The sequence below is a fragment of the Pezoporus flaviventris genome, unplaced genomic scaffold (genome assembly GCF_033815535.1).
Source record: "Pezoporus flaviventris isolate CSIRO_AGI_PZ_B2104156 unplaced genomic scaffold, CSIRO_AGI_Pfla_v1 ptg000086l, whole genome shotgun sequence".
NCBI lineage: Eukaryota > Metazoa > Chordata > Aves > Psittaciformes > Psittacidae > Pezoporus > Pezoporus flaviventris.
Genome location: NW_026892634.1, coordinates 1,195,289 through 1,221,976, shown reverse-complemented (window position 1 = coordinate 1,221,976; position 26,688 = coordinate 1,195,289). Strand labels below are relative to the sequence as shown.

The following is a 26,688-nucleotide window of genomic DNA, read 5'->3' as shown; positions in this document are numbered from 1 at the left end:
AGTTTTTTCTTTTCAAAATCCCCAAACTCAAAAAGAAAGAGGAGAGGAAAGGAAAAGGAAAGGAAAAAGGAAAAAGAAAAAAAGAAAAAAGGAAAAGGAAAAGGAAAAGGGAAAGGAAAGGGAAAGGAAAGGAAAGGAAAGGAAAGGAAAGGAAAGGAAAGGAAAGGAAAGGAAAGGAAAGGAAAGGAAAGGAAAGGAAAGGAAAGGAGAAAAGAAAAAAGAAAAGAAGAAAAGAAAAGAGAAAAGAAGAAAAGAAAAGAAAAGAAAAGAAAAGAAAAGAAAAGAAAAGAAAAGAAAAGAAAAGAAAAGAAAAGAAAAGAAAAGAAAAGAAAAGAAAAGAAAAGAAAAAAGAAAAGAAAAGAAAAGAAAAGAAAGGAAAAAAGAAAAAAAGGAAAGAAAAAAATACTTGATTTAATCTTTGGTCAGCACTGATATGTGATTGAAACAATCCTAGAGTCACCATGTGCTTTGGCTATTTTCACATATGAAATTCTGTTACATGACTAGTTACAGGAATCAGCTGTCAAAAAAAAAACACCACTGAAACATACACTTAACCCATAATGGTACAACATTTTTTAAAAAATGCTAAAGTAAACTAATGTCAACTCATTGTACAAACATCTTTTCTTACAAAAAAAAGCTATGATAAAAGGAGGCATAAGGTGTATAATTAAAGTATTAATGAAACTTCTAACAAATGGATTTCAAATACACATTTTCCTTGTCTGCACTGCATAATTAGTTTGCACATATAGCAGTCCCGATACAGCTCTCAGTTTTTAGTAAAAGCACCATTAATTCAAGCTAGCACCAAACAGTATGAAACATCATGTATTCCCTTCAGAGAGACATTTTCTTCAGCTGCCTACTGTAATACAAGTTTGTAGAGCATGTTTTCTGAAAGTGAGCTGTGGTTGCATGTGTGGTTCTTTTTGATTATTGGAAGGTAGTACAGTAGAGTTTGGTTCTGTGATTCTAATGGTATTAAAAGCAGTCAAGGTATTTTGCTACAGTGGCTGTGTCTCCCATTATTTGATGTAGCTGATTCAGAATACAAAATACAATCCTATTGAGCTGCTGTGAAATATGATCTCTGCAGAGACTGATATTATAATTCTTGTCCTTTAAGTTTTTTGTTTTTTGTTTTTTAATACTCAAAAGCTTTGCAAGAGCACTTTAGAATATCAGAAGATGCACTATAGTGCTCTTTCAGCTCATTTTAAAATTACTTATATACTATTTGGATGACTGGCCCAAATAGAAGAGGAAGCATCTTTCAAATCTTTTTGTTTTTTTTTTTAATTAAGACAGTACCTCTAAAATGTTGTATCTCAAATTTAAAAATCCAAAGAAACCCAAGCAAGTTTCCCTTTTTGTTTACATAATTTGTTATTTTCTCCATATATTACTGCATTAAAAATAAATAAACTTCTATATTTTTTTAATTAGGAACTATAGCAAAATACCGAAAGTGTTACAGACTGCTCACATTTTTGTTCCATTTAGTGCCATATGATGACTTCTCAAACTTTAGCTTTTAAATATACTGTAAATTGAGGTTATATAAAAGATACAGTAACCATGATCACCATTGTAACCAAAGTTTTGGTGGTGGCAAAGTTTAAGTTACCCTCCTGCAAGGGTGGTTCTGCAGTCTCAGGAGGATGGAAAGAAAGGGGTCTTCTCTTCTCTCTCCCCCAAAAGTCAGTGGCTGTTTCAAAGCCTTTGAAAAGCAAATATGCTCAGGTGTGTAGATAGGTGAACAGAAGTGACTGAAGAACAGGACTCAGTCTGGAAGATGGCTAGTACAGGTCTATCCACAGCCTCATTCTGAGAGCTTCCCCCAGCTCTTCTAGGAGGTAGTTGTCCTCATTGCTGTCTTCCAGTTTCTTTTGCTCCTTTTTCTTGTATAGAGGAATGCTAATGATTTCCAGTGTGTGAGTTCCAGGCACCGACTTTTTCTTAACTGTGTGCAAATAACTCAGTCCATCCCTTTGGTGGATTTGAAAGATGCCATCATCATTGCCAAGTGTGATGATGTAGCGCATGTGGTTGGTAAGGGGCTTAATGGCTGGCATGAGTTCTAGGATATGCTGCTTGCTGTCAAGCCTAGAAATGTTGACTCTCATCTTTAAAGGACTATCCATGTCCAGACTTTCCAAGCTAATCTGCTCAATCTGAAGTAAAGAAGGGAGGATTGTTTAGAGCAGGAGAGGAACAGATATTCACTCGCACTGAGAGAAGAATAATAAGAAATTATTTACAGTTTCTGCATTTGTCAAAATCTAGCTGTAAAAAAAAAAGGCAATTGTAAAACAATTCCACCTGGGAGAGCTCCTTGATTCTGCATAACATACACTATAAATCTTAAGGCTTCTCACAAAGGCTTAACAGGATAATTAAAGTTACAGCATCAGGTCTACAGAGGAGTCTCAGATTTCAGATTCTTTTCAGATTATGTGTAATTTCATGCTTGCAAAAAGTCCATGTGAAGAACAGACCTATGTTTACTACTGCAGACTGTACACGAGACAGTCTTGTTCTTATGATCAACTTCAGTGAGGAACATTACAGAAACATGTGTCACAACACTGTATGGGAATTCCCTGAAACTTCTGCTAAAACTGTTTTCTTGAATCCTGGCTTCTAAGCAAGCTCAGCATTTGGTGATGAGGAAGTACAAATAATCTTCCTTCATCATCTCAAGGAAATTCAAGTAAGGAGAGAACTGCTGAATAGCCTTCTACAGAAAGGGCTAGTACATCATGTTTTCCAATTATATTCTATTCAAACTACTGAAAGAAGTGTGAAAAAACATCCCAGCATTGTTGTTCTGACAAATCAGTCGTGCGCTTTTTAAATTTGAGCTTCAGTACAGTTATGTTGCAGGTGTGAATCTGTCCAGAGGTGTTAGCTGTGAATTCACGGCAGGGGTTAGGGGCAAGAATGAGTACATACTGAGAAAAGCCAGCTAACAAGCAACAACTTTTGAAAGTGCTTCTACAAAAATATACTGGCTGTAGTCTTCTTTAGAAAACCTAATACTACATGAGGTGTCTAGCCTACATGTCAAGATCCTTTCAAGCCTGTAAAGACAGCAAAGGATTTCTTTCTCTGAGAGAATTCCAATCTTCGAGTACATATGTGTACTAATATGTAATGTAATTAAAAACACATCATGAAAACAAGGAAAACTGTGAACAGGACTAACTACTGTAGTGTTTTAAATACCACACTCTACAGATGTCATTAGTGATGAGATGATTTCTCTTTTCACATAGTTTTATGGACATGAAACTGTCTGCTTTCACTGCTCTGGTAGTTCTAGTACTAGAAACTGAACAGGTTAATGCAATGAAAAAATCATCAGATATAAGAATTATGAACTAGATATAAAATTACCCATGCAACAGAAGAAATGCTTTTCAAAACATGCATGTATTTCTGTGGTGACTTGACCACAGAATCCCATCTGGAACAGGTCCAATGGGATGGGCAGTGTGGAAAAGGGATAGTTGTGGGAAGTGTAGGAGGGAAGGGATGTGTGTGGGGAAATCAAGCATTTAGATTTTAAGTGCTAACACTATGTGCTTTGGAGCAGAAATCTCAGGTTTACTTGTGTCTTTAGGCACTTCACCAATGCAAGAACTGGTTTTGATGGCATAATACAAAGTAGTGTGTACTAAGGCTGAAGATTCTGCATTGTTGTATGTCCTTATCCATTTAGAAAGCAGACTTGTTTCCCCATTCTTTCAGTGTAACTAGCACATAGAATCATAGAATACTTCGGGTTGGAAAAGGTCTTAAGATCATCTAGTTCCAATCCGCCTCCCATGGGCAGGGACACCTCATGCTAAACCATGTCACCCAAGGCTCTGTCCAACCTGGCCTTGAACACCGCCAGGGATGGAGCATTCACAACTTCCCTGGGCAACCCATTCCAGTGCCTCACCACCCTTAAAGTAAAAAATTCTCCTTATGTCCAATCTAGACTTCCTCTGTTTCAGTTTTAACCTGTTACCCCTTGTCACTACAGTTCCTAATGAATAGTCCCTCCCCAGCATCCCTATAGGCCCCCTTCAGATACTGGAAGGCTGCTATGAGGTCTCCACGCAGCCTTCTCTTCTCCAGGCTGAACAGCCCCAACTTCCTCAGCCTGTCTTCATACGGGAGGTGCTCCAGTCCCCTGATCATCCTCATGGCCCTCCTCTGGACTTGTTCCAACTGTTCCATGTCCTTTTTATGTTGAGGACACCAGAACTGCACACAATACTCCAGGTGAGGTCTCACAAGAGCAAAGTAGAGGGGCAGGATCACCTCCTTCGACCTGCTGGTCACGCTGTTTTTGATGCAGCCCAGGATACAGTTGGCTTTCTGGCCTGCAAGCGCACACTGAAGCTGGCTCGTGTTCATTTTCTCATCAACCAACACCCCCAAGTCCTCCTCCACAGGGCTGCTCTGAATCTCTTCTCTGCCCAACCTGTAGCTGTGCCTGGGATCACTTCAACCCAAGTACAGGACCTTGCACTTGGCTTGGTTAAACTTCATAACGTTCACATCAGCCCACCTCACAAGCGTGTCAAGTTCCCTCTAGATGGCATTCCTTCCCTCCAGCGTATCAACTGCACTGGAGGTACACCACCCATTACTGGTCTCCAGATGGACATTGAGCCATTGACCACAACTCTTCGCTTGCAGCCATCCAGCCAGTTCTTTATCCACTGAGTAGTCCATCTATAAAACTGATGTCTCTCCAATTTAGAAACAATGAAGTCATGTGGGACACTTTGCACAAGTCCAGGTAGATGACGTCAACTGCTCTACCCCTGTCCATCAGTTCTGTAGCCCCATCATAAAAGGCCACCAAATTGGTCAGGCAGGATTTCCCCTTAGTGAAGCCATGCTGGCTGTCACCAAGCACCTTGTTGTTTTTTGTGTGCCTTAGCATGGCCTCCAGGAGAATCTGCTCCAAGATTTTGCCAGGCACAGAGGTGAGACTGACTGGTCTGTAATTGCCCGGGTCATCCATTTTCCCCTTCTTGAAAATGGGGGTTATATTTCCCTTTTTCCAGTCATCAGGAACTTCATGTGACTGCCATGATTTTTCAAATATGATGGACAGTAGCTTAGCAACTTCATTTGCCAGCTCCTTCAGGACCCACAGGTGGTCTGCCTTCCAAGACCTGGGTGGTGTGGTCAGAGCCTTTGCCAGTGAAGAATGAGGCAAAGAAGTCATTAAGAACCTCAGCCTTCTCCAAATCCAGGGTAGCCAGTTCTCCTGATAGCTTCCGGAGTGGGCCCATGTTGATCCTAGTCTGTCTCTTATGCACTACATACCTATAGAATCCCTTCTTGTTATCTTTCACATCCCTAGCCAAGTTTAATTCCAGCTGGGCCTTAGCTTTCCTAACCTGGTCGCTAGCTTCACAGACAACATCCCTGTATTCTTCCCAGGCCGCTTGTCCTTGCTTCCACCTTTTTATAAGCCTCTTTTTTCCCCTCAAAATTTCCTCAGCAGCTCCTTATCTATCCAGGGAGGTCTCCTGGCCCTGCTGCTGCACTTCCTTGTAGTTTGGATGCAACACTCCTGAGCTTGCAGTATCAACCTTGAATATCAACCAACAGTCTTGGGCCTCCCTGCCCTCTAGAGCTATATCCCATGGAACCTTACTAAGCAGGTTCCTGAAGAGGCCTAAGTCTGCTCTCCTGAAGTCCAGAGCAGTGAGCTTGCTGCACGCTCTTCTCACTGTCCTGAAGATCTCTAACTCGACCATCGCAACCATGTTCGACCATCTCAGTCATGTAGCCATTACTACAGATTTCAAGACCAGAGCTAATGCTAACGACAACATCCTACCATAGAGATAACGCAGGTAACAGATATGCACACACTTAGAATTTTTGACAAAAAATGCATCTAAAAGGTGTAAGAAGTAGGGCTGTCCTTTTGTATGACCCAGGAATTATTTTTATAAGCCCATACAATGCAGTAAGTTTTGAAGTGTAATTTTCTAATACCCTCAGCAATTCTGCAAATATAGGACTTACGTGTATCAGTTGTTCATGAACTCTAGTCCGCCACATTTGTGAGCAACGGACTAGACGCTTGGACTACAGTTATCTGCAAGAAGACTTATTTAGCTGACCCAGACCATAAGATGTCATCCAGTCTCTTCCTGACAGCAGAACAGATTGCAGACATGACGAGTTCCCTAGCTCTCTGTAATTATAGGAAATTTATTTCCCTGAATATATTTTGAGGAACTAGACCACATGTCACACTACAAAGGATTATTTATAAGTTTTAAAACCTTTAAAACTTTGTCTGTTCATAGTTCTTTATGTCTTTCTGATCATCACATCATTCCTGCCAATAGACCCAAGTGTGAAAAAACACTGAGGCACAGGAAAAAAGATTTTTGCCTTTGAATGTGGCCTGCTAAAAAAATACCTCAATTTACTAATAGTGTTAAGTCTCATATTTCTGAAAATAGCTCAAAGTACATTGTAGTGCTTATTTATTGTGGTACGTACAGTGTAATTAGCACTTCTCTTCTTCCTGTTGTCTTTTTTGGAATAGCCATTGGTTTTGCATTCATAACATGCTTCAGGTGACAAAGCATTATCTTCATCAGCATCTCCATCCAGTGGCAGGTACTGGCCTTTGTTAAATCCCATCCCTGAGACACAGTGGCTAGTGAATAGAAACATCTGGTTTAGTAACTTCTTGCAGTTTTATGAATTGTCCTGTTAAATGGGAAGTGAGTGTATGTAATCCGTACCACAGTCTGTATCCCCTTTCCTTTCCCTTCCCTCAGCAGGAGATTTTTGCATTAATTTTCTTCATGCTACTGTGGCATACTGAATGAAATACCACCACTGGCTGAATGCCTTTAGGGTTTTTTTCGTTATAATTTACAAGTTTTACAAAGAAACAGAGCAAAAACTAGCTTGCTGTGAACTTTAGAACCAAAGTATATAGCCGTTGTCATGTACATGTTTGTGTTTAATGTTCTGGGTTGATCAGTGGGGTTTAACCCCCTCATGATCTCAGTACAGATGTTACCTAGTTTTATGCAGTAAGAATTCCGCATTGAGCAGGTTTGTGAAGGAGTGTTCTTGTGCTGATACTAAGTGGAAAACAGAACTAATTGTTTCATTTTACTCATATACTAGATTCAAAATGTGTCATGCTGCATGTATGGACATGTGATTTTTTCCACCTTTGGATATTGTGAGCAAAGGGAGTAGAAAGGATGACTTAGCAGCCTGTTCTTCATTTGCACTTCTGTTCTTTAGCCTGACTAGGGTCAATCCAGCCTTTTTTATAGCCCTCTGAATGTATCTTTGATGAATGACTGTGTGGAAATACTCACCCTTGTCCAACTCTGTAATAGCCAGGTGGGCAGCCACAAAGATAACCACCTTCAGTGTTGGAACAACCATAATTGCAGGGGTTCTTGGTAGAAGAACACTCATTCACATCATGGCATGCACTAGAGAATTGGTCATATGAAAATCCAGATGGGCAGGCACACTTGTAACTTCCAAGTGTGTTGTAACAAGAAGCAGAGCCACATAAATTAGGATTGGAGCATTCATTTTCATCTAGTAAACAAAACAATATTGGCATCTTCCAATCTGATAAACATCAGGCAAGCATGATATAGCTAACAAATCAGAGTACCTGCAAGTCCTAGTGCTCTGCTACATCCTTGACCTCATTACCCCATAGAGATTTGATTACTGAAGAAAAAGTATATTGGCAAAGGTCCCAAACACATGCAACTGGGCTGTTAAGTATGTCAGAATAATATTACTGTTAAACTTATACTGACCCAGTGTTTCCCCTTCCTTCAAGATACGTCTACTGTTTTGCTTAGGGGTCCTCTTTCCCCTCCCAGGGCAAACTGCTATCATATAAGGTCCACAGAGGAGAAATGAGCTGGAACTCCAGTCATGCTTCAAGCATGACGGTGTTCCTGAGCAGCTAGTGATGGAGCCAAATTAGCACACACTTGTGGTGGAAACCTGCAGGCTCTGTGAGTGGAAAGACAATCTAAATATTAGCCAAACAAAAAGAATAAGAAATATCATAATCTTCACCTTGTGGGTGTTAAGATAAAGAGAAGATGACTCCTCCAGTATGGGGGACTGATTTTTTTCCAGGCTATATTGTGAAAGTAAGAAACCCTTAATGGTTACGTTGATACTATTTCTCCCCCTTCAATATAGATGCTATTCTGTAATAGTCTCAATTTGCTAATATAGTGAATGATTCTTACTGATGAATGTTGGGATTTACTTTTTTTTAAATTCTTTCCCAGAAAAGGTATTTAGATTGATACTTTCAAAAAAGCTTCAAAGAACATCTTTCCACTTTTTAAGATGGAGATTTTTATGAGGAGAATGGAGTCAGAATTTAGGCTTCACCAGGAAAATCTGTCACACAGAGTTTCAACAGGGTGAATGTGTTTTCTTGTTAACCTTACGTCATTGATGTATGTTGTGGCGTAGTAAATGTGTGGAAGGAGGGGGAGAAAGTTAAAAAAGATCTGTGTCTGTATACCCTTTGTTCTCTCCATTCTTGTCCTCGCCTAGCAGTCATCACTATAAACATTACGGCACCTTTGCTGATTAAATGTATCCTGTGCTGTTTCCTTACCAACACATTGATTCCACTGGTAATGCTGAACATATCCTTGTGGACATCCACATCTGTATCCACCCAGGGTGTTTTGGCAGCCATGCTGGCACCTATGGTTTCCATCACATTCATCCACATCTTTGCAATCCAGAGAGAAGTAGAACATGAAAGAACACACGATTATACACAGTGCCAAATAACACTATTTGCTTTGATCATAATCATTGAAACACCCACAATTATGACAGAGAACTACTGCTGTAAGATGGAAGCACCACTGAAGCTGGCCTTTCGAAAAGCCTGACATCAATTAATGCAGTATTCTTTCTAGCTATTGATAATCCAGCCAGAGCTTGTGAGCCTTTATACTACTCAGATTTGTAGACAAGCCACTACTCCTGGTAAGGCCATAGGATGTTGCTTTGATGTAATGTTTAGAATCTGAATGGTTTATTTTTTTATTTCAGTTTTCAAACGAACTATGTAGGACTAAGATTTCAGTTTCCTGGAATATACTGAAGTGTTTGAATATGAGGAATATATAACAAATTTGGATATAAAGTGCTTATCTTTGCAGGGGTATTCTGTTATATCTGTCTTCGACATCACAGGATTCACTAGACATAGAAGTAGGGATTTGCACCATAAAGAAAAAATTTGACCTTCACTAGTTACCTTCACAGTTTAGCCCAGTAGAATCCAGAGAAAATCCCCTTTGACATTCACACATAAAACTCCCAGGGGTGTTTTGGCAAATTCCTTTTGATCCACAAAGCGATGGTTGAGAAGCACATTCATTGTTATCTTGAAAATGCAGAGGAGAGAGAAGGTTGGTACACCTAGTGGCATGATTTTAGACATGTTCATATAACATTTCTGAGAAGGTTGAAATCCACAGAGGTGCAAGAGTTTATTTTGAAAATATAAGCTTTTCACATTTAAGTGTCAGATGACCTGATGACTCATGTAGGGCTATGAGTAAAAACTGAAAATGTAAGTTGTAATTCAGTTGAGTGTAAAAGACCCAGGTATGTAATTGCTGACAGTGCAGAAATGCTGCACTTCTTTATCAGCTGAACCAAGATAGTTTCAGTTGGCAAGATTCATATGAGTGTTTAAGATCTAAAGACATCTGTATTAAAAAAAAAAAATGCAGTTTGGTATTGTTTAACTACATTTTTATATAAGATTTTTATACTTCACCCCTTTGTCTCCATGTGGTTATATGTAGACTATAATAACATGTATTAAATATGAACAACCTACTAAGCAAGAAAATATGAATGGTGGATAGAGTGATAGAGCTATAATTGTAGCTTTTCAAAATCTGTTTTCTGGACTCCCAGCACTATTTCTCTGTATTAATACTGTTTATAAAGAGCAGAAGAAATGAATGAGAATTGAGAATGCTGTTTTAACAAAAAATCTGATGCAAGAAAACTAATGTTTTTACCAATACAAGCTGTGTGATGTTGTGTAAAACCAGGTGGACATTTGCAGGTGAATCCTCCAAGTGTGTTGACACAGAGAAACTGGCAATTGTGTTGTTTGGTTTGACATTCATCAAGATCTGAAATAAGAGATATTGTCTTCAGAAAAGTCAATAAAAAGAGGTACATTTAGTCTAACCTGAAAAAATATCCCACTTCAAAACTATTTCCTTTTAAATCAAGCTGCAAAAAAATCTGCAGAAGTCACTGTGCATAACTTTCTTTACCTTTGCATGTCTTTCCATCTTGAAGAATGTAGCCCCGAGGACATGAGCACTGATAGCTCCCTTCTGAGTTCTTGCAGATGAAATTGCATGGTTTAGGAGACTGGGAGCACTCATCAAGATCTAAAAAGAGAAAATGTTAAGTATCTTTTGTACTGATTTCTTCATCTTTGAAGGGTGTTTTCTGAACAGCATTTTATTTAGAAAAAAATGTTTGTAGAAAAAGTACCCAATTTACATTTGCTCAGAGTTCCTATTTTTTTCTATATGGATGTGTTGCTGTGGAGTTTCTATGGAGTTGCTGCTACAGTGACAAATTGAATGTCTTGGAAGAGTAATAGACTAGAGTGACAGTGCAATTAATATTTTCACTGAAAGACAAAATATTTATTTTTGGGCATTCTATGGTATACTTAGATGTGTTAACCAACAGGGAAGTGCGAAAATGTAGACCATGAAGTAATGACCTGGGTTGTCAGTCAAAATGGTTATACAGCTGAAACATATTTCATTATTCATTCTATTCCAGGAATATTGCTAGTACAGCTTGTTTCTTTATATCCCCAAGTGAAATACAAAGCCACAGGCGTGTATTAAGAAAGATAGAAAAGCAATAAAGAGAAAAAAGTGCCTTGATACAAAATTTACAGAGGTTGATATGTCTTTACATACCAATTAAAAACCATAACTGATGATTAAGATGCTGAATCTTACCGTTACAAGATGTGCCACTTATGTCAGTGGTATAGCCAACTTTGCAAAAGCATCGGAAAGAACCCATAGTATTAATACACTGTCCATTTCTACATAGGTTTAGCATGACCTTACATTCATCAATATCTGTATGGAAAATATTAAAAATATAATTTTTTAGTTTCAAATTCAGCTTTTTTCTGCTCTTCCATCTTTGCGTATTTCCTCATCATCATGCTTCCAATCGGCACTTTATCCTTTCTTCTCTTTAAAAATAAATCTGAATTCAAAGTCAAACATCCTTCAAAATTTCACTGTTGTTTTTTGTATCAAAACCTTCCTGAAATTTTGTTGGGTATTCATGTTAAAGTTCTGCTAACTCAAAATACAAACCCCATAGATGTGAATTTTCTTATGACCAGTTACATGATGTCAAAAATTTTTCACCACAATTTAAAACTGAATGCTAATTTCTGCTCCCTCTTTGAAAACAGTAACCACAAAGAATTCAGTGAGACTGTTGTTAGAAAAACTGTTACTGCCTTTGCCACGTATGCAACTTTTCAGCATACAAAAGCTTTGGGATCATTTCTAGCTTTTAGTTACTGGTTGGTACTGTCTGTTTTAGAACCCAACCCTGAAAATCCTGCACAGCTGTAAGTATGATGATTGCAGCTACTGTTTAAAGGTGTTTTTAATTTCTGGTCTCTCAGCAGCATTTGAAAAATCAAGCTCTGTTGCTTTACAGGAAATTCTTAGAAGGAACTTCAAAGAGAATTTTGCATTTCCTTAAATATGTGAACATATTCTTTTTCCCTTTTCTGCCTCTTTTCATCCCTGCAAATACCTCTTCCATCTGTAGTATAACCTGGTCCATGTGGACAGAGTTTCTTATATTGGGTGGTTCCGGGAAACGGACAGAGATCACACTGGTTACCCCAGCCACGGCCTCCATCACAGCAGCACTCAGTTTTAGTGACAAGATTCTGGCTGCTTGAAGCCATCTGACACATTGTCTGTAAAACTTCAGCAAAGCAAAACCCTTGGCGATTATCTGTAAGAAAGAAGTAGAGAGATCATGAAAGAGGAGGAGATAAACATCTGATCCATCTAGCATCTGATGTATTATTCTGGCTCTTTGTCAACACAGGCAAGCACTAGAAGATATTAGCAACCAGTCTATAAAGTCCATTTTGACTTAGGCTTTCAGATTTGTTGTGTCTTCTGATAATCTGCTGCCATTACAAGTGTATACCAGACATATCTAAAGTTCAGTACCTGCAAGAGCTGGATACGAGTTTTACTTCGAGGAAATTTGTGCCCTGGGGCATATCTGGTGAGCTTGCTTGATAGTAAAACAGGCTGTGGGCCAAGTTGAGCTGACTGTTTGGTTTGCATTTGAATTATTTACCTGGGCTGGGGTTAGAAGTTTTCTTTCTTTGTTCTAATGGCAAATATAGCATGTCTGACCATCTGTATTTATCCTGCTGTTGTTAAATGACAAAATACTTAGCACTTAAAAGTGTCTATGCAATCCTGTACCTTTTCAGTGGTACTCCCAGTTTTCATTCAGGACAAAGAAAAGAAAAAAAGAAATTATACGGCCGTACTGTTGATCTGTCCCTTTCTAATTCTATTTTCCTTAATTTTTAAACCCTTTAGTTAATATCTGTCAATCAGTAAGGTGGAGCAAAATCTCAGAGTCATTAAGCTCCTACACGTTTCCTTCGAACAGGTAGCTGAGGAAAGGAGAGATCCCAGCTTCCAGTGCTAATGGAAACTAAATTTTGCAGGCATGGTATCTTCTAAACACGCTGTGTCACCTGTCTTATTTGTTAACTAAAATGCAGACAATGTCAACTATGGTCAGACAGACATTTCTGGTTAAATGAAGATTATGTTTTTTTTCTCTTAAATCTAAAAGTTAAAATCCCTCAGTATGTGTTTATGTATCAACAACTAGCTGACCTGTTTTGCAATTATGAGTAGAATCTGCACATTTTATACATGAATCAGGTAAAATGTTAACTTTGGCTTTAGGCAAAACTTACTTTGGATTCCTGGCAACTGTTTACATCAAATAAAGCTCTCCTCACTGAAAGCGTTAATTGTGTGAGACAGCATGTTTGCTGTAGTAATTTGCAAGACTCAGCAGATTTCTGTTCTCCTAGGTAGGCATACTGTGCAGGTTTTAATGGGTTATAACTTGAAGAACATAGAAAGCTTTGTTCACAATCTGAGATGTGCAATAAGTTTTTATGGGAACAGAATAGAAAGGTTTGCACAATATATTTAAAATAATATAATCTAAGAGTTAACATTTATTTAAAGGTTTAATTCTTTGAAATATTTTGTTTCTTGCAGACTAATTTTTCATTGTAATCTGTGACCTAGGAAGCCCTGAAGGGAAAGCAGCAATGAGCAAACTAACCCAAAGCACAGTTTTCATAAACTAATAAGAAAATAATATATTAAATATATGAGTGCAATAATGACCTCCAAACAGGGTATTTCCTTGGCATGAATGACTGTCTAGGGTTAACAGACTCATCCCATCTGGTCTTAATCCTTAGGAAATACCCTGCACTTCCGAGGTTATTGCTTTGCCTTGAAGTCAGCACACTACCGATGACAATTTACTGGGAATTGTTTCTGTAGTGCTTGTGTTAAGATAATATGCAAGTCTTTTTTATGTAAGAATACTAATAGATACTCATACTGTCTCAGTACTGTAAAACACTTTGAGGTATCTACACATGAACACTGATGATAATGGAAAAGTAAGGTTTTGCAGTTGTTTGATTTCTAAAATGGAATAATTAATTTCTCAGATGGAATGACAAAACTGAACACACTAAAAAAGAAATACAGATTGATGAATGTATAATACTTCATATGCATTTAATGTGCATGTCTGCCTCAAAACTTTTCTATTTATCTTGCAGGGTTTTGGTGAAATCCTAGCATTTTGTATTCATAATATTTTGCCCAGTCCCTGGAAGTGTTCAAGGCCAGGTTGGACAGCGCCTTGAGCAACATGATCTAGTGGAAGGTGTCCCTGCCCATGGCTGGGGGCTTGGAACTAGATGATCTTAAGGTCCTTTCCAACCCCAACCATTCTGTGATTCTATAATCACTATCTGAATTAAAATTACAAAAAGTTGAGATGCCTAGTTGCAGTGCTTATGATCGAATTCTGGATATGCAAACAATTTTGCACTGCATCCCAGTTTTTGATCTATCTAAGGTAATTAAAGTCTGATTCTTCTTTAAAAATACCTGTACTTTGTTTGGATAGTGTTGCTCAGCATCATAGTCACGTCCTTCGGAATTTAAACACTTCTATTTGAGACTCCTGATTGCTTGACACAGCTGACATTCTCAAGATGCTCCACATTCCTATCACTATTTAATATCAAATCATTGTTTAATTAATAAGGATCTTTTAATTTCTGTAGATATGAGAGCTGTTAGGTACTCAGAAGCCTAATTTACAATCTGCATCCTTTATACTTTAATGTAAGATGAAGGGTATATGAAAGAGGCATTTACCAAGACACTCAGTGCCTGAGGGACTTGACAGAAATCCTTCATTACATTCACATCGGTAGCTCCCAATAACGTTCATACAACGACCATTTTCACAGATACCTGGCTTGGTTCGGCATTCATTTTCATCTTTGTAAAAACATAAGAAAAACTTGAAATAATTTGTTACAAGAAAATATATCAGACTCATAGGATGCATTAATTATTTTGCACAATATTTTCAAAATATTTGCAAGAAGTAGAAAAATCAACAACTAATTAAGCCTGGAAAGGACTTCCCTAATAGGACTATTCTGTTCCATTCCTTATGTACTTAATCCTGGGATGAAAGCTTTAATCTTTGTACATTCTTTGCAACTTAAAACAAGAAGCAGAAACACTTGCAGCAGAGCAAGTTCTAGCCATAACTTCTGTAACAAGTAACATTAAAATAGAATTGGGATACATGCATGATTTGAGTAATAAATTCTCACTTTGTAATTATTCAAAGCTTCTGAATACCTTTGACCTCTCCTGCAATAAGTTGTGTTTCAGTACACACACACCATTTCCCTGAAACAGGTTATAATCTTAATGTATTTTCTTCCATAACTAATGGCACAGATACTGTAAGCAACTACACACCTTTAGAGATGCTTAAAATAAAACCTCGGAAAATTTATTAAAATTATTGTTAATACAGATTATTTCCCCTGAAAAATGGTCATAAAGATCTTTACAAGAGACTATTCATTCTGTTGTTAAAAGAAAACTATTTTAAAATATTTTATTTTCATTTTCATTTAAAGCATTTGCTGAGATGGATGTTTAATTTTTTTTTTTTTTTTCTCTTTTTACTTACCGAAGAAAGTATAATTTGCCAAAATGTAGCTATCATTTTCCCCAAAACTAATTGAAAAAAAAATGGAGGAAATCTGTGCTTCCTTACAGGATCGAAAATTATTTTGAACTACGAGAGTTTTCCACATTTGTTGCTCTTCATATCTTTTATATATCTTACAGCTTTAATTCTTTATGGAACTTCCACATTATTTATTAACAGTATTAATGCTAAATTAAATGTAACTTTTTTGTTTAGGATGATTTTGCTTTCTACTCATCAAACGAGGGCTATTTTGTTTGGCAACTCACTCTTTTAAACTTAGTAAGTGTCTGAAAAACTTTCTGATTTTGTTGTACCACAAAAGAAACAAAACTGGAGTTTTTCTTCTGAGATACTTATTAGTCACTTAAAACTACTTTCAGATAGATAAAGTGCAAACCATGAGACAAAAATGAAAGCTTAACATGTTGGACATTATTTGCTATCTTAAATAACCTTTATGAGTTGCTATTTTCTGGTTTACTATATACACATACAGAGAATTTTTCATTTGTTTGCTTGATTGTTTTCAGAGATGCCTTCTTTCCTTTCTAAGCTTTACCTGTGCAGCCTTCTCCATCTAGTCTCCGGATCATTCCAAGAGAACAAACACACATGAAGGTACCAATCAAATTTTTGCACATCATGCCTCTTGATTCACAGTCATGGAGACCTTCTGCACACTCATCTAGATCTGGAAAAAATTTGCATTTTGTGTTTGAACTTTCAGTAGCTTCAGTTATTGAAGACAACTAGCACTTCTTCAAGAAAAAAAAAAATGAGATACAGACTTCTCTAGCAAGCACTGAAGAAAAATCTGATAGCTATGATTAATTGCAGTTGTCTAATTTTTCTAATTTCTGTCATCTTGCCACATAGAATCATAGAATAGTTCAGGTTGGAAGGGACCTTAAGATCATCTAGTTCCAACCCCCCTCCAATGGGCAGGGACACCTCACACTAAACCATGTCACCCGAGGCTCTGTCCAACCTGGCCTTGAACACCGCCAGGGATGGGGCATTCACAACTTCCCTGGGCAACCCATTCCAGTGCCTCACCACCCTCAAATTAATTACGGTAAAGAACTTCCTCCTTATATCCAATCTAAACTTCCCCTGTTTAAGTTTTAACCCATTACCCCTTGTCCTATCACTACAGTCCCTATTGAATAGACCCTCCCAAGCATCCTTATAGCCCCTCTTCAGATACTGGAAGGCTGCTATGAGGTGTCCACGCAGCCTTCTCTTCTCAAGGCAGAACAGCCCCAACTTCCTCAGCCTATCTTCATACAGGAGGTGCTACAGTTCCCTGATCATCCTTGTGACCCTCCTCTGGACTTGTTCCAAAAGTTCCATGTCCTTTTTATACTGAGGACACCAGAACTGCACACAATACTCCAGGTGAGGTCTCACATGAGCAGAGTAGAGGGGCAGGATCACCTCCTTTGACCTGCCACATTAAAGGTGTGTTAAACTTCAACACTTCTTAGCTTTAAAGTCCCCATCACGGGGTACCCTTGATTAAAAAATTCCACTAGATCTTGGTCTTACATGAGTTCTAAAAGAGTAAATCATCATCTGCTGGGCTGTTTGCTACATTCTACTGAAACAAAGAGTGCAAGATGCACAGAAATATTTGGAACATGTTTGGCCAGTACAGAATGATGGAAATTAGGTTAAAGTTTATATATCAGTCATTACCTTTGCACATCTTTTGGTCTTCTCTTAGTACGTAGCCAACCGGACATGTACATTCATAGGAACCATGAGTGTTGATACAACGAAAAGCACACAGCAAGGGGTTCTGGCCACACTCATTTATATCTGAACAGAAGGAATAAAATAGTAATTCTCCACTAAGTTTCAGAACAATCACCATGGACATTTTATTCTACCAGTGCTTCTCTTGTCAGCTAAAATGTATCAGAGGTTTAATAATTCAAACCAGAAACTTTTGGGTGTTTGTTCGGTTTTTAGTACCCAGAGAAAATTGAATAAAGCTCTGCTTAAAAATAATGGTATAATAAATATAGAACTACTTGAGCTCAGAATGACAAGTTGGACAGACCCAAAAAAAAAATTTTTTTTTATATCAACAGTTACTTCTTCCCTTTTTGCCAACAAAAAACTAAATAATGTAACATACCACAACATGCAGTTTGGGAAATCATGTGATAACCTGAAAATACTGCTTAAATCAATTCAGGACTTCTTTTTCAATGACATGAAATTCAAGTCTCATTAATAAACTAATTTGAATACTGAGGACTGGATAAAAACTAAAGGGAGAGAAAGTAAAGAGGACAAGTTACCTTCACAGTTCATCATTGGGCCTGGCTCAAATCCTTCATAACAGTTGCACTCAAAACTGCCAATCACGTTAGTGCACGTACCATTTCCACATGGACTGCCAATGGAACATTCATCAGTATCTGTATGTAATGAATAAATGCAAACTGAAGAGAACTGGGACACATTTCAAATTGTGTTTTAAATTCAAGTGTTACAGTTCTTATAACTTATGAAATATGGACACACCGATGCAGTGTACTCCAGTGTAATCTAAGTTGTATCCCATGGGGCACTCACAGCGGAATGATCCATCAGTATTGATGCAGTGTCCATTTGAGCAAACCCCTGGACTTTCAAGGCATTCATTGACATCTAAAAAGCAGGAGGATATTAGCAGCTATGTAGCTGATGCATATCTGTATCAGGTCATAAGAAAGCACTTAAAAAAGACTAAGCACCCTATCCTGTTTGTCTCTAGCCATGCAATTTAAAAGGTAATCTTTTAACTATCATTTCATAACAGTCCGCATTTATTAAAGGTCAGCTTCCCGTCACCTGAGGCTAGGTGGAGTAAGCCATCACATGCTATAATATCCAAGTCTAGTTTTAAGTATACGTAATTTATTTATGTTTTTAATTATCATGAAAAAGAATACTTACCTTCACGTCTATCATCAATTCCAGGAATAGTTCCATGACCATATGGACACAGGTCCTGAAAAGCAACTGCAGAGGTACGTTTTTTTAAAAAAAAGAGTGACTGAGAGACAGATGAAAGATAGTTAAAGCCATCCAAAAACGTTCTTTATGACGTTTTCCAAAACTGTCTATTGTTTAAAACACGGTCATTACGCTGTCTTGTCAGACAAAAAAGTAACAAGGTCTCTAGGCTGGGGAAGCAGCACTAGAACTCATTGAGCTTTCATGTGTACATGCTTGGTGCCTTCCCCTTTCTGTACTTGGAGAAAACAGGGAACTGAAAACTCAGTTACTTCCGGGATTGATAGCACTGTCTGATTTTGCTCTTCCCTTCTGCCCAAAGCAGGCTACTGAGGGAGGCTACTAGTTCATTTTTCTACAGAGCAAACCAAGAACAAAATATGCTTTCTTGTATTTAATTTTATTCCTCTTATTGACCTGAAAATGGTGCTAGAAAAGGCTGTTAAGAGAGAATGCCAAAATATCTCTCCTTCTAATGATCAAAAAGGTACAACAAAAATGTGTTCTTTCTTTTCTCCCATCTAAAAAGGCTTAATTTTAAATCTTGATGTGTACCTTCTTCTTCTTTTGGACAGAGCTCACAGGGATCACCCCATCCTTCTCCTGGCATTTTGCTGCAGCAACACTTTGCCTTTGTGGTGTTGAAAGCCTTTGGCACTGAGCATTTCCCATTCTCAAAGTTAGTGAAACAGAAACTCTGGCGAGTATCTAAAAAAGAAAATACAGTCACATGGAGCATCTCCCACCTTGTTAGATGATGACTATCTAGCCCTGGAAGGAATAATATAAGACATGTATTTTTCACACTCTTTCGAAAGCACTTTCCAGTCCTCATAATGGCATAATTTGGAAGGGACCTGCAGAGGTCACGTTTTCCTTATCTGCAGAGTATCTGTTACCTATTAGAGTAAGTTATTACATTCCTTAATCATTAACTTACCAAAACATCTCCGTCCATTATCAGACAGCACAAAACCTGTAGGACAGATACACTGGAAACCTCCTGGAGTGTTCGTACAAGAGCCAAAGACGCAGATGTTGGGATCTTCATTACACTCATTAATATCTGTAAATTTATGGAGAAAAATTTCACTGTAACCATAACTGTGAATTATGTGGTCAAGAAATATTGATTATTTATTTATTTAACTTCAGCAGCTGCCAATAAAGCACCCAAATGCCTGAAGGTTCCACTAACTTTCAAATTAGAGCACTTTGCTGGCATGCACTTTTCTCTCCAAATAGCGTTCTCTGTTGTCATATTTATTACATAAACATTAAAGAAATGCTTTCAGACTGAAACACAGGAGAAGGTATTTATGATAAGAAAATTTCTTCTATAAACATACAACATCCAGAGATAATTTTTTACAAGTCTGTATGTTGGAGCTTCTTCGTAATTAAAGGTGGGCTGTTTTCATGCTGACTGACTGATACTTGAACTGAAACTACAGCTAGTTATTAGTAGAGGGAGACCTATATTTATATCTTCAGATTCATATTTGCTAGTGTTCCACAGTCAGTCATGAGATGTTATTTAAATTTCTGCCCTGTTCAATTGCATAATTTAGAATATATTGTTATAACTATTTAAATATGAGATTTATTTTATTAGGGATTTTTTAATAATTATTAAAAATTTTAATCAAAATAAAAGAGTACTTAATATAAACACCAAGTGTCTGTAAAATTATGCAGCTCAAACAGGATCAGGTTGCATATCCTGCGTCTATAGAAACAACGGACAGAGTAAGAAAAGTAATGCATAAATATGTCTTTAATTTTTAGATATGTATTATTGAGAACTATATTTTAATCTATTCTATTCTGCAAATAGTTACAGAAGATATAAGCCTCCTTGCAAAAGTAATTTTTAAACATAATTAAAATTTAATAAATTCTGAAGTGTATTTTAAAAATCTTCAAAGCTATTCCTGCAATACAGCCTGTTCTGAGTCTTTCAGTAAGAGATATTAAAAGGACCATCACAGACACCTGTGCCTTTGTAAGCATTCTGCAATAGTATCCATACTGATCTTAATCAAAGGGTAGGCAGGAACAGATATTTTATATGAATGTAAGCTTTTTGGATGTTGAATCATAAATTTGTAGTGGCATTTTTCCTGCTTTTTCTTGGAGACTCTACTCAATCGAAGAAAACTGACCTGTGTTTAGCAAATAAGGAAACAATGGAAATACAGTCTTTATCACTAGGAAAATATAAGCGGAGTGATGGAATAAATAGGTAGGAATAAACTATATGACATAACTTCTGAAAAATACTGCCTTGAGTCCCATTTTCAGAAGTTACTGTTAAGTATAGCACATGAATAAACAACTGTAGCATAATCTGGCATATGTCAAACTCTATAGCTTCTCATGGACAGGCTTTTACTATGTGAAGCATTTTAAATTGGCTTATTTCAGTGAATGAAAATGTAATTAATTTGCCACTTAATTTGGCAGTTGCTAATATACAAAACTTAGCAATTCAGCTGCGCTAATGGAATGGAAAAACTCCTCTTTTGAAGTACTAATTATTACTGTAATGAATGGCTTTGTATTAGCCATATTGGAAGAAACTTCATGGCGTTGATAAACAGGTGACTAGCCAGACTGTGGAAATTAATGAGTCCTCTTCCCCTCATTCCCATAAAATTAAAGGAAATATATTAATTAGTTAGTGAAAACTAATAATTATTCTGTGGCTTCCAGTATTCTGTGGCTTCCATCTGGTTTTGGTTTCTTCTGCATATAATCATCCTGAGTTTCAAAAGTAATCTAGACATTGCTATCATTCATTTCACAGACAGAAGTAATGAATTCTTATAAATCTGGATGCACAGAAGACCAATAAAAATTAATGGGGAACATATGTTGCAAGAGCTGTCATAATGTTAGTCAAACCATTAGCACAATCACATGTGATTATGCATGCATTGTCTAGAAACTTTACCAACAAATTTTCTGGACACATGGCAGAATTAAGAAAAAGAATGCAATGAAGTCCTTTTTTCTCAGTTTGAGCAAAAATCTATTTGGCAGTCACTGATGCTATCAAAAACATCAAGAGATTCTGTGATTATACTAACATGGCCATAAACTGCAATATTCCTGGAAAACCAAATGCTTTCATTTTAAATTCATGATTTTACAACTCTAGGTGATTTGATTTCATCTCAGGCATAATTGCTAATGTGCAAACAGCAGCTGCCAAAAGAAACCATGAAGTTGGCAGGCAAACTGAATATAGTGGCATGATATAAAAAGAAGACAGAATTCTGCGGTTTAGGAAATACAACTTAGTGTTCAAAGAAAAAATTCAAAAAGGTTCCAGTGATCCAGTTCCTGAACCCATACAGACTAGGTAGCTGTAGGCCAAATCTTTATGTCCTTACTAGCGTTTTCTTCAGTTCATACAAGGACAAACTGCTCATTTATTATTGGAAGTTGTTTGGATGAATGTGTGGCTGGGTGTCACACCATCTAACTTCGATCATTTAAGCTGAAAGCCAGGTTTCTCAATATAGTCATAGTGGGGAGAGAAATGCTTTATCTGTCCTTTCACCATGCAGAAACCTAGGGTTTCTAGGTTAGCTACCTAAACCTAGTTGAGTACATTTTCCTTGCTAGGTGCCCCACATAGTTAATTTTAATGCCCAATAAACTCACAGTAGTTCTGTGCTTTGCTCTGCTGGAAAAGGGAGTTTTAACTTGGATTTGTTTCTTATTCTCTGCCCTACCTAATCCTAATTCATTGTGTGATGTTCAGCTGCTGAATTATATTTCAGGCTTTTAACAAAACTTAAATGAACAAAGAAGAACACGCAAACTGATGAAAGGTCTGTTGTACCCTTTTCCTCCTCCTATGACTCTCAGCACTTGGGAGACACTATACATAACATGAAATCAGAAAACAGTTGTTAGAAGAAACCAATTTAAACAATTGTTCCCACAAGATCCATACTTCTATCAAGATTTTTAAACTTCATAGTCCTCTGAAACCAGAAGCTTAGTTCATGCACTGATTGTCAATAGTTACCTTTCTTTTATGTTTATTATATAAGCCAAATACATGGGTTGGTTTGTATTGTGAATGTTATTAAAAAAAGAGTGTATTAAATATAAAATAGCATTTTTTAGGTAGATATTTTTGTTTGCATTAATGAAGAAGTCAATGTACAAAAATAAGAGTACAATGCAACACAAAATATCTTGCTTCCTCTGTCTAAAACCTCCTCCTGAAGAGTTTTCTTACTTACCTCCTTTCACCATGATCTTAAGTTGGGCAACATTCACAAACATTAAGGTGTACAACTACTTCCCACCAAATTAGAACCAGATATTTTTTCTAATTTTTAAATTGTTCAGAAGCAGTAATTACAACTTGCCTTACCAATGCAACTTTCACTTTTTACTTCATATCCTGGTGGACAGATGCATCTGAATGATCCTTCCAAATTCTGACAAGTGCCAGGAGAGCATGAACCAGGTAGTGCCACACACTCATTAGTATCTTTGGAGAGTAGACGGAATCAAGAAAAGTTTAGAATCTTGTAATTCTTATGGTAACAAAACAGGCTTATTCATGAAAAATACTAGGATTCTTTTCTAATTTTCTAAGACATTTAAATGGTTGAAGATGAACAACTATTCCAAAACTCAATTACCTCCACCACTGTTTCATTAGTCAGTGTTGTTTCGGGGTTTTTTTAATACTTGGGTACTCAGACTTGTAATGCTGCCCTCTAAATGGGGGCTAATAGTTTGATTATTTTAGCTCATCAGTACTTTAACGTTCAATACTTTAACATCTCAATGTGGTACTATACATACCAATGCAATTCTTGCTATCTAGAGTAAGTTCATATCCTTCGTTACATAAACATTTGAAGGAACCAATTTCATTGAAACACTGTCCATTTCTGCACACCTGGCCAAAGAGCGAGCTGCACTCATTGATATCTGTAAAGATAAAAAATCAAAACAAAATGCCAGAAGTTGGAGTTGAGTATACAGTATGTTATAAACATACTCAAGTTACAATATATATTTGCGTGGAAAAAGCAAATCTTGCAGCAACAAGGGAACAGCTTGTAACTTTCACTCAAGTGCATTAACGTATATGTTTTATTTAAACAACACTTTTTTATAGGGTATTATAATTTTCAAACTTGCATCATTACCTCAGCTACTGCATCTGGAGATATTCAATTACTGCCAAGTGACTTTGTGATACTAACTCCAGACACAGAAAATAAAATGTTACATGGAGTGGTCTGGATTTTATATTGATTTATGTGCACTCAAGTTTCCTCCTAAAACCTGCCTTGTCATTTTCAAATTTTGGAATGTATCATTTGCTTTCCACAGGATAATTTTCTCCTTCACAATGGTTCTGAAAATGAGGTTTGAAACTGCTTATTAGTTTTTAGAGTTACTTTAAAAATGCAGATATAAAGGACCACCTCAGAAGGAAAAATGCAGATGAGAATGTGTCAAGAAAAGGAGATCAGATAAGCATCATGGTGCTACAACCTACACTTTGCTGTTTTACAGTACTTGAATTTGAATGATGAAGACTAACATCATTTTTACTGAAGAGGTTTTAGTCTTCTTCAGAAGCATTAAGTACCAGCTGCTGATAAACATGTACTTTCCACTTCAGTGAGTACAGCCATGCCTGTGTTAGTAGTTTATTCCATAGTACATTTCTTCTGTGTTACAGTTCTACTAGCAGAAATACTCCAAGTATAGTACTGGAATGGGCTAAATTGCCCTCGAACGACTGGGAAAGCTTGGAAGAAAGCCCTGAATCAAGAGGAGTGCTAACAAAAGGCCAAGTCTCTGAGTCAGCTTAGGCTTCTGGGCCATTGAAGGTACAGCCTGGAGCAGAGGTACTAGATTCTCCTGGTAGTAGAGGCCAAGGGAAAAAGCTCCTCAGCAAATAGTGCCGTTCTTTGGCAGCAGAACCTTTTTACTCAAATAAGTTTTTAATTGTCTCTTTCCTGGACAGAGAGAGGATTTAAAATACCAATTTAAGATGTTTTAGTTCTCTCCTGAACCAGAAAGGAACCATTAGACTGTCCTGTCTTTTTTTCTGTAGCAAGAAGGAATGTAAAGCTTTTCTCTCCTTTGCCTTATGCTCTGCTCAAGAGAGAGGATATCCAGAGACTTATGAGTCTGTTCTTCAGTCCAGGAAGATTTTAGTTGCTTTATCACAAGTATCCAGGGATTTAAATTGCCCAAAACCATCAGATATTCTTAAGCCTGGTGCTTTAGGGAATAGGAAATAGCAATGCCTGTGTAAACTCTGATTAAGCAGAGTTCATCTTAGAAGAGCAGATTTGGTAGATTAGTTGTACTGGCTTTCTTGCTCCTGGTCTTTTTTCTCTTTCATGCTGTGTGCAAGTGTCAATAGGGTGAAATAAATTATTTTAAAATCATAAGACAAAACTGGTGGTGTGACATAATATATGCTTATTGCAAGAGGTGCCTTTGGACTCAGCCAGCAGTCAACGATGTATACTGTAAGTATCCAGGAAATCTACTGGAGATGAGGGCTGCATTAAAATGTCAGTGAATTCTTAGGGTTTATGTTATCTCAAGCTAACCAGTAAAAAAAAAAAATTACTTAAAAAAAAAGGGATAGCAATAATTAACCTTTAGGGCTTTTAACTGTATCAGTTACTGCACTCAATTCACTTTCATAGCATCCTGACCTGTCCTTCCTTCAGGTTTTAACTATATACTATCCTCCTTGGCAAACCAAGCAATCAGCAATGAAAATAAAGTTTGCATTATAGCACCTACCCATACAATCATTATTATGAGTTAATTCAAATCCTGGATAACACAGGCAGTTATATGATCCAACCGTGTTTTTACAAGTTCCATTTCCACATGGATGGCGTTCACATTCATCAACATCTGCAAAGAGAAACAAAATTGTACAGGGGAACTGATTTTTGCAGGTATGTTAATGTGCTATCTGTGCACAGTGACAATATTCTAAATCTCTCTCATCTGTCACATTTTCTATAACTTGTCTAGATTTGTATTTCATAGTATGAAACTTTAAGAATTAGTTTTTAGAATTATTTGAGTTACTCAAAGTTTGTATTAACTCAAGACATTTTCCCATGCACATGCATCATTTAAAAACCAAAACAGTAGAACTGATTGCAAAATAATAAAAGAACAAGAAAAACACTCTTATTTTGTGATCTTTTTTCTTATATCATCTCCAGTATGTCATTATTTTAATACAAAATGAGTATAGATTTCAGCTATATTAAACGTGGAATTCTGTTTTTTTAAATGAAACATGAACTCAATAAATTTCTACATAATTGAAAATAACTGTCTTTTAAAAATCTCCAAACTCTATCACTTTGTGATATCTCCTATAAACTTCTCTGTCAAACAAACCACTATGATACACTTTTGTGAAAACAGATTTAATATAGAATCACAGAATCATAGAATAGATAGGGTTGGAAATGACCTTAAGATCATCAAGTTCCAATCCCCCTCCCATGGGCAGGGACACCTCACAATAAACCATGTCACCCGAGGCTCTGTCCAACCTGGCCTTGAACACCGCCAAGGATGGAGCATTCACAACTTCCCTGGGCAACCCATTCCAGTGCCTCACCACCCTTACAGTAATTACAGTAAAGAACTTCCTCCTTATATCCAATCTAAACTTCCCCTGTTTAAGTTTTAACTCGTTACCCCTTGTCCTATCACTACAGTCTCTAATGAAGAGTCCCTCTCCAGCACCCTTATAGGCCCTTCTTTAGATACTGTAAGGCCGCTATGAAGTCTCCACACAGCCTTCTCTTCTCCAGGCTGAACAGCCCCAACTTCCTCAGCCTGTCTTCATATGGGAGGTGCTCCAGTCCCCTGATCATCCTCGTGGCCCTCCTCTGGACTTGTTCCAACAGTTCCATGTCCTTGTGTTATCAACACTGTCCTCTGACTAAAGACAAAACACAGGACTGTACCTGTGTTTCTCATCGACCAATATCCCCAAGTCCTTCTCTGCAGGGCTGCTCTGAATCTCTTCTCTGCCCAACCTGTAGCTGTGCCTCAGATTGCTCCAATCCAGGTGTAATATATGTTAATATATTCCTTAGTGTCCTGGGTTCAGCAGCAGCAGTCATTTTTCTCCTTCTTAGCACCTGGTGCAGTGATGTGTTTTTC

At 37.3% G+C, this 26,688-nt stretch overlaps 1 protein-coding gene across 1 annotated transcript in view; it reads right to left on the bottom strand.

The window, feature by feature from the left end:
- Positions 1-395: 395 nt before the first annotated feature.
- Positions 396-26,688, bottom strand: part of FBN2 (fibrillin 2) — a 156,549-nt gene continuing 130,256 nt past the window's right edge. The window contains exons 46-65 of the mRNA XM_061475626.1: positions 25,294-25,410; positions 23,317-23,445; positions 22,877-22,996; positions 19,421-19,546; positions 19,036-19,188; positions 18,421-18,486; positions 18,007-18,132; positions 17,781-17,900; positions 17,170-17,292; positions 16,031-16,162; positions 14,610-14,735; positions 11,905-12,111; positions 11,079-11,204; positions 10,368-10,487; positions 10,104-10,220; positions 9,326-9,454; positions 8,669-8,788; positions 7,380-7,611; positions 6,538-6,697; positions 396-2,180 (exon numbers count right to left, since the gene is read on the bottom strand). Of these exons, the coding sequence (XP_061331610.1) occupies positions 1,806-2,180; positions 6,538-6,697; positions 7,380-7,611; positions 8,669-8,788; positions 9,326-9,454; positions 10,104-10,220; positions 10,368-10,487; positions 11,079-11,204; positions 11,905-12,111; positions 14,610-14,735; positions 16,031-16,162; positions 17,170-17,292; positions 17,781-17,900; positions 18,007-18,132; positions 18,421-18,486; positions 19,036-19,188; positions 19,421-19,546; positions 22,877-22,996; positions 23,317-23,445; positions 25,294-25,410 (2,924 nt within the window). The 3' untranslated portion in view covers positions 396-1,805. The remainder of the gene's footprint in view (positions 2,181-6,537; positions 6,698-7,379; positions 7,612-8,668; positions 8,789-9,325; positions 9,455-10,103; positions 10,221-10,367; positions 10,488-11,078; positions 11,205-11,904; positions 12,112-14,609; positions 14,736-16,030; positions 16,163-17,169; positions 17,293-17,780; positions 17,901-18,006; positions 18,133-18,420; positions 18,487-19,035; positions 19,189-19,420; positions 19,547-22,876; positions 22,997-23,316; positions 23,446-25,293; positions 25,411-26,688) is intronic.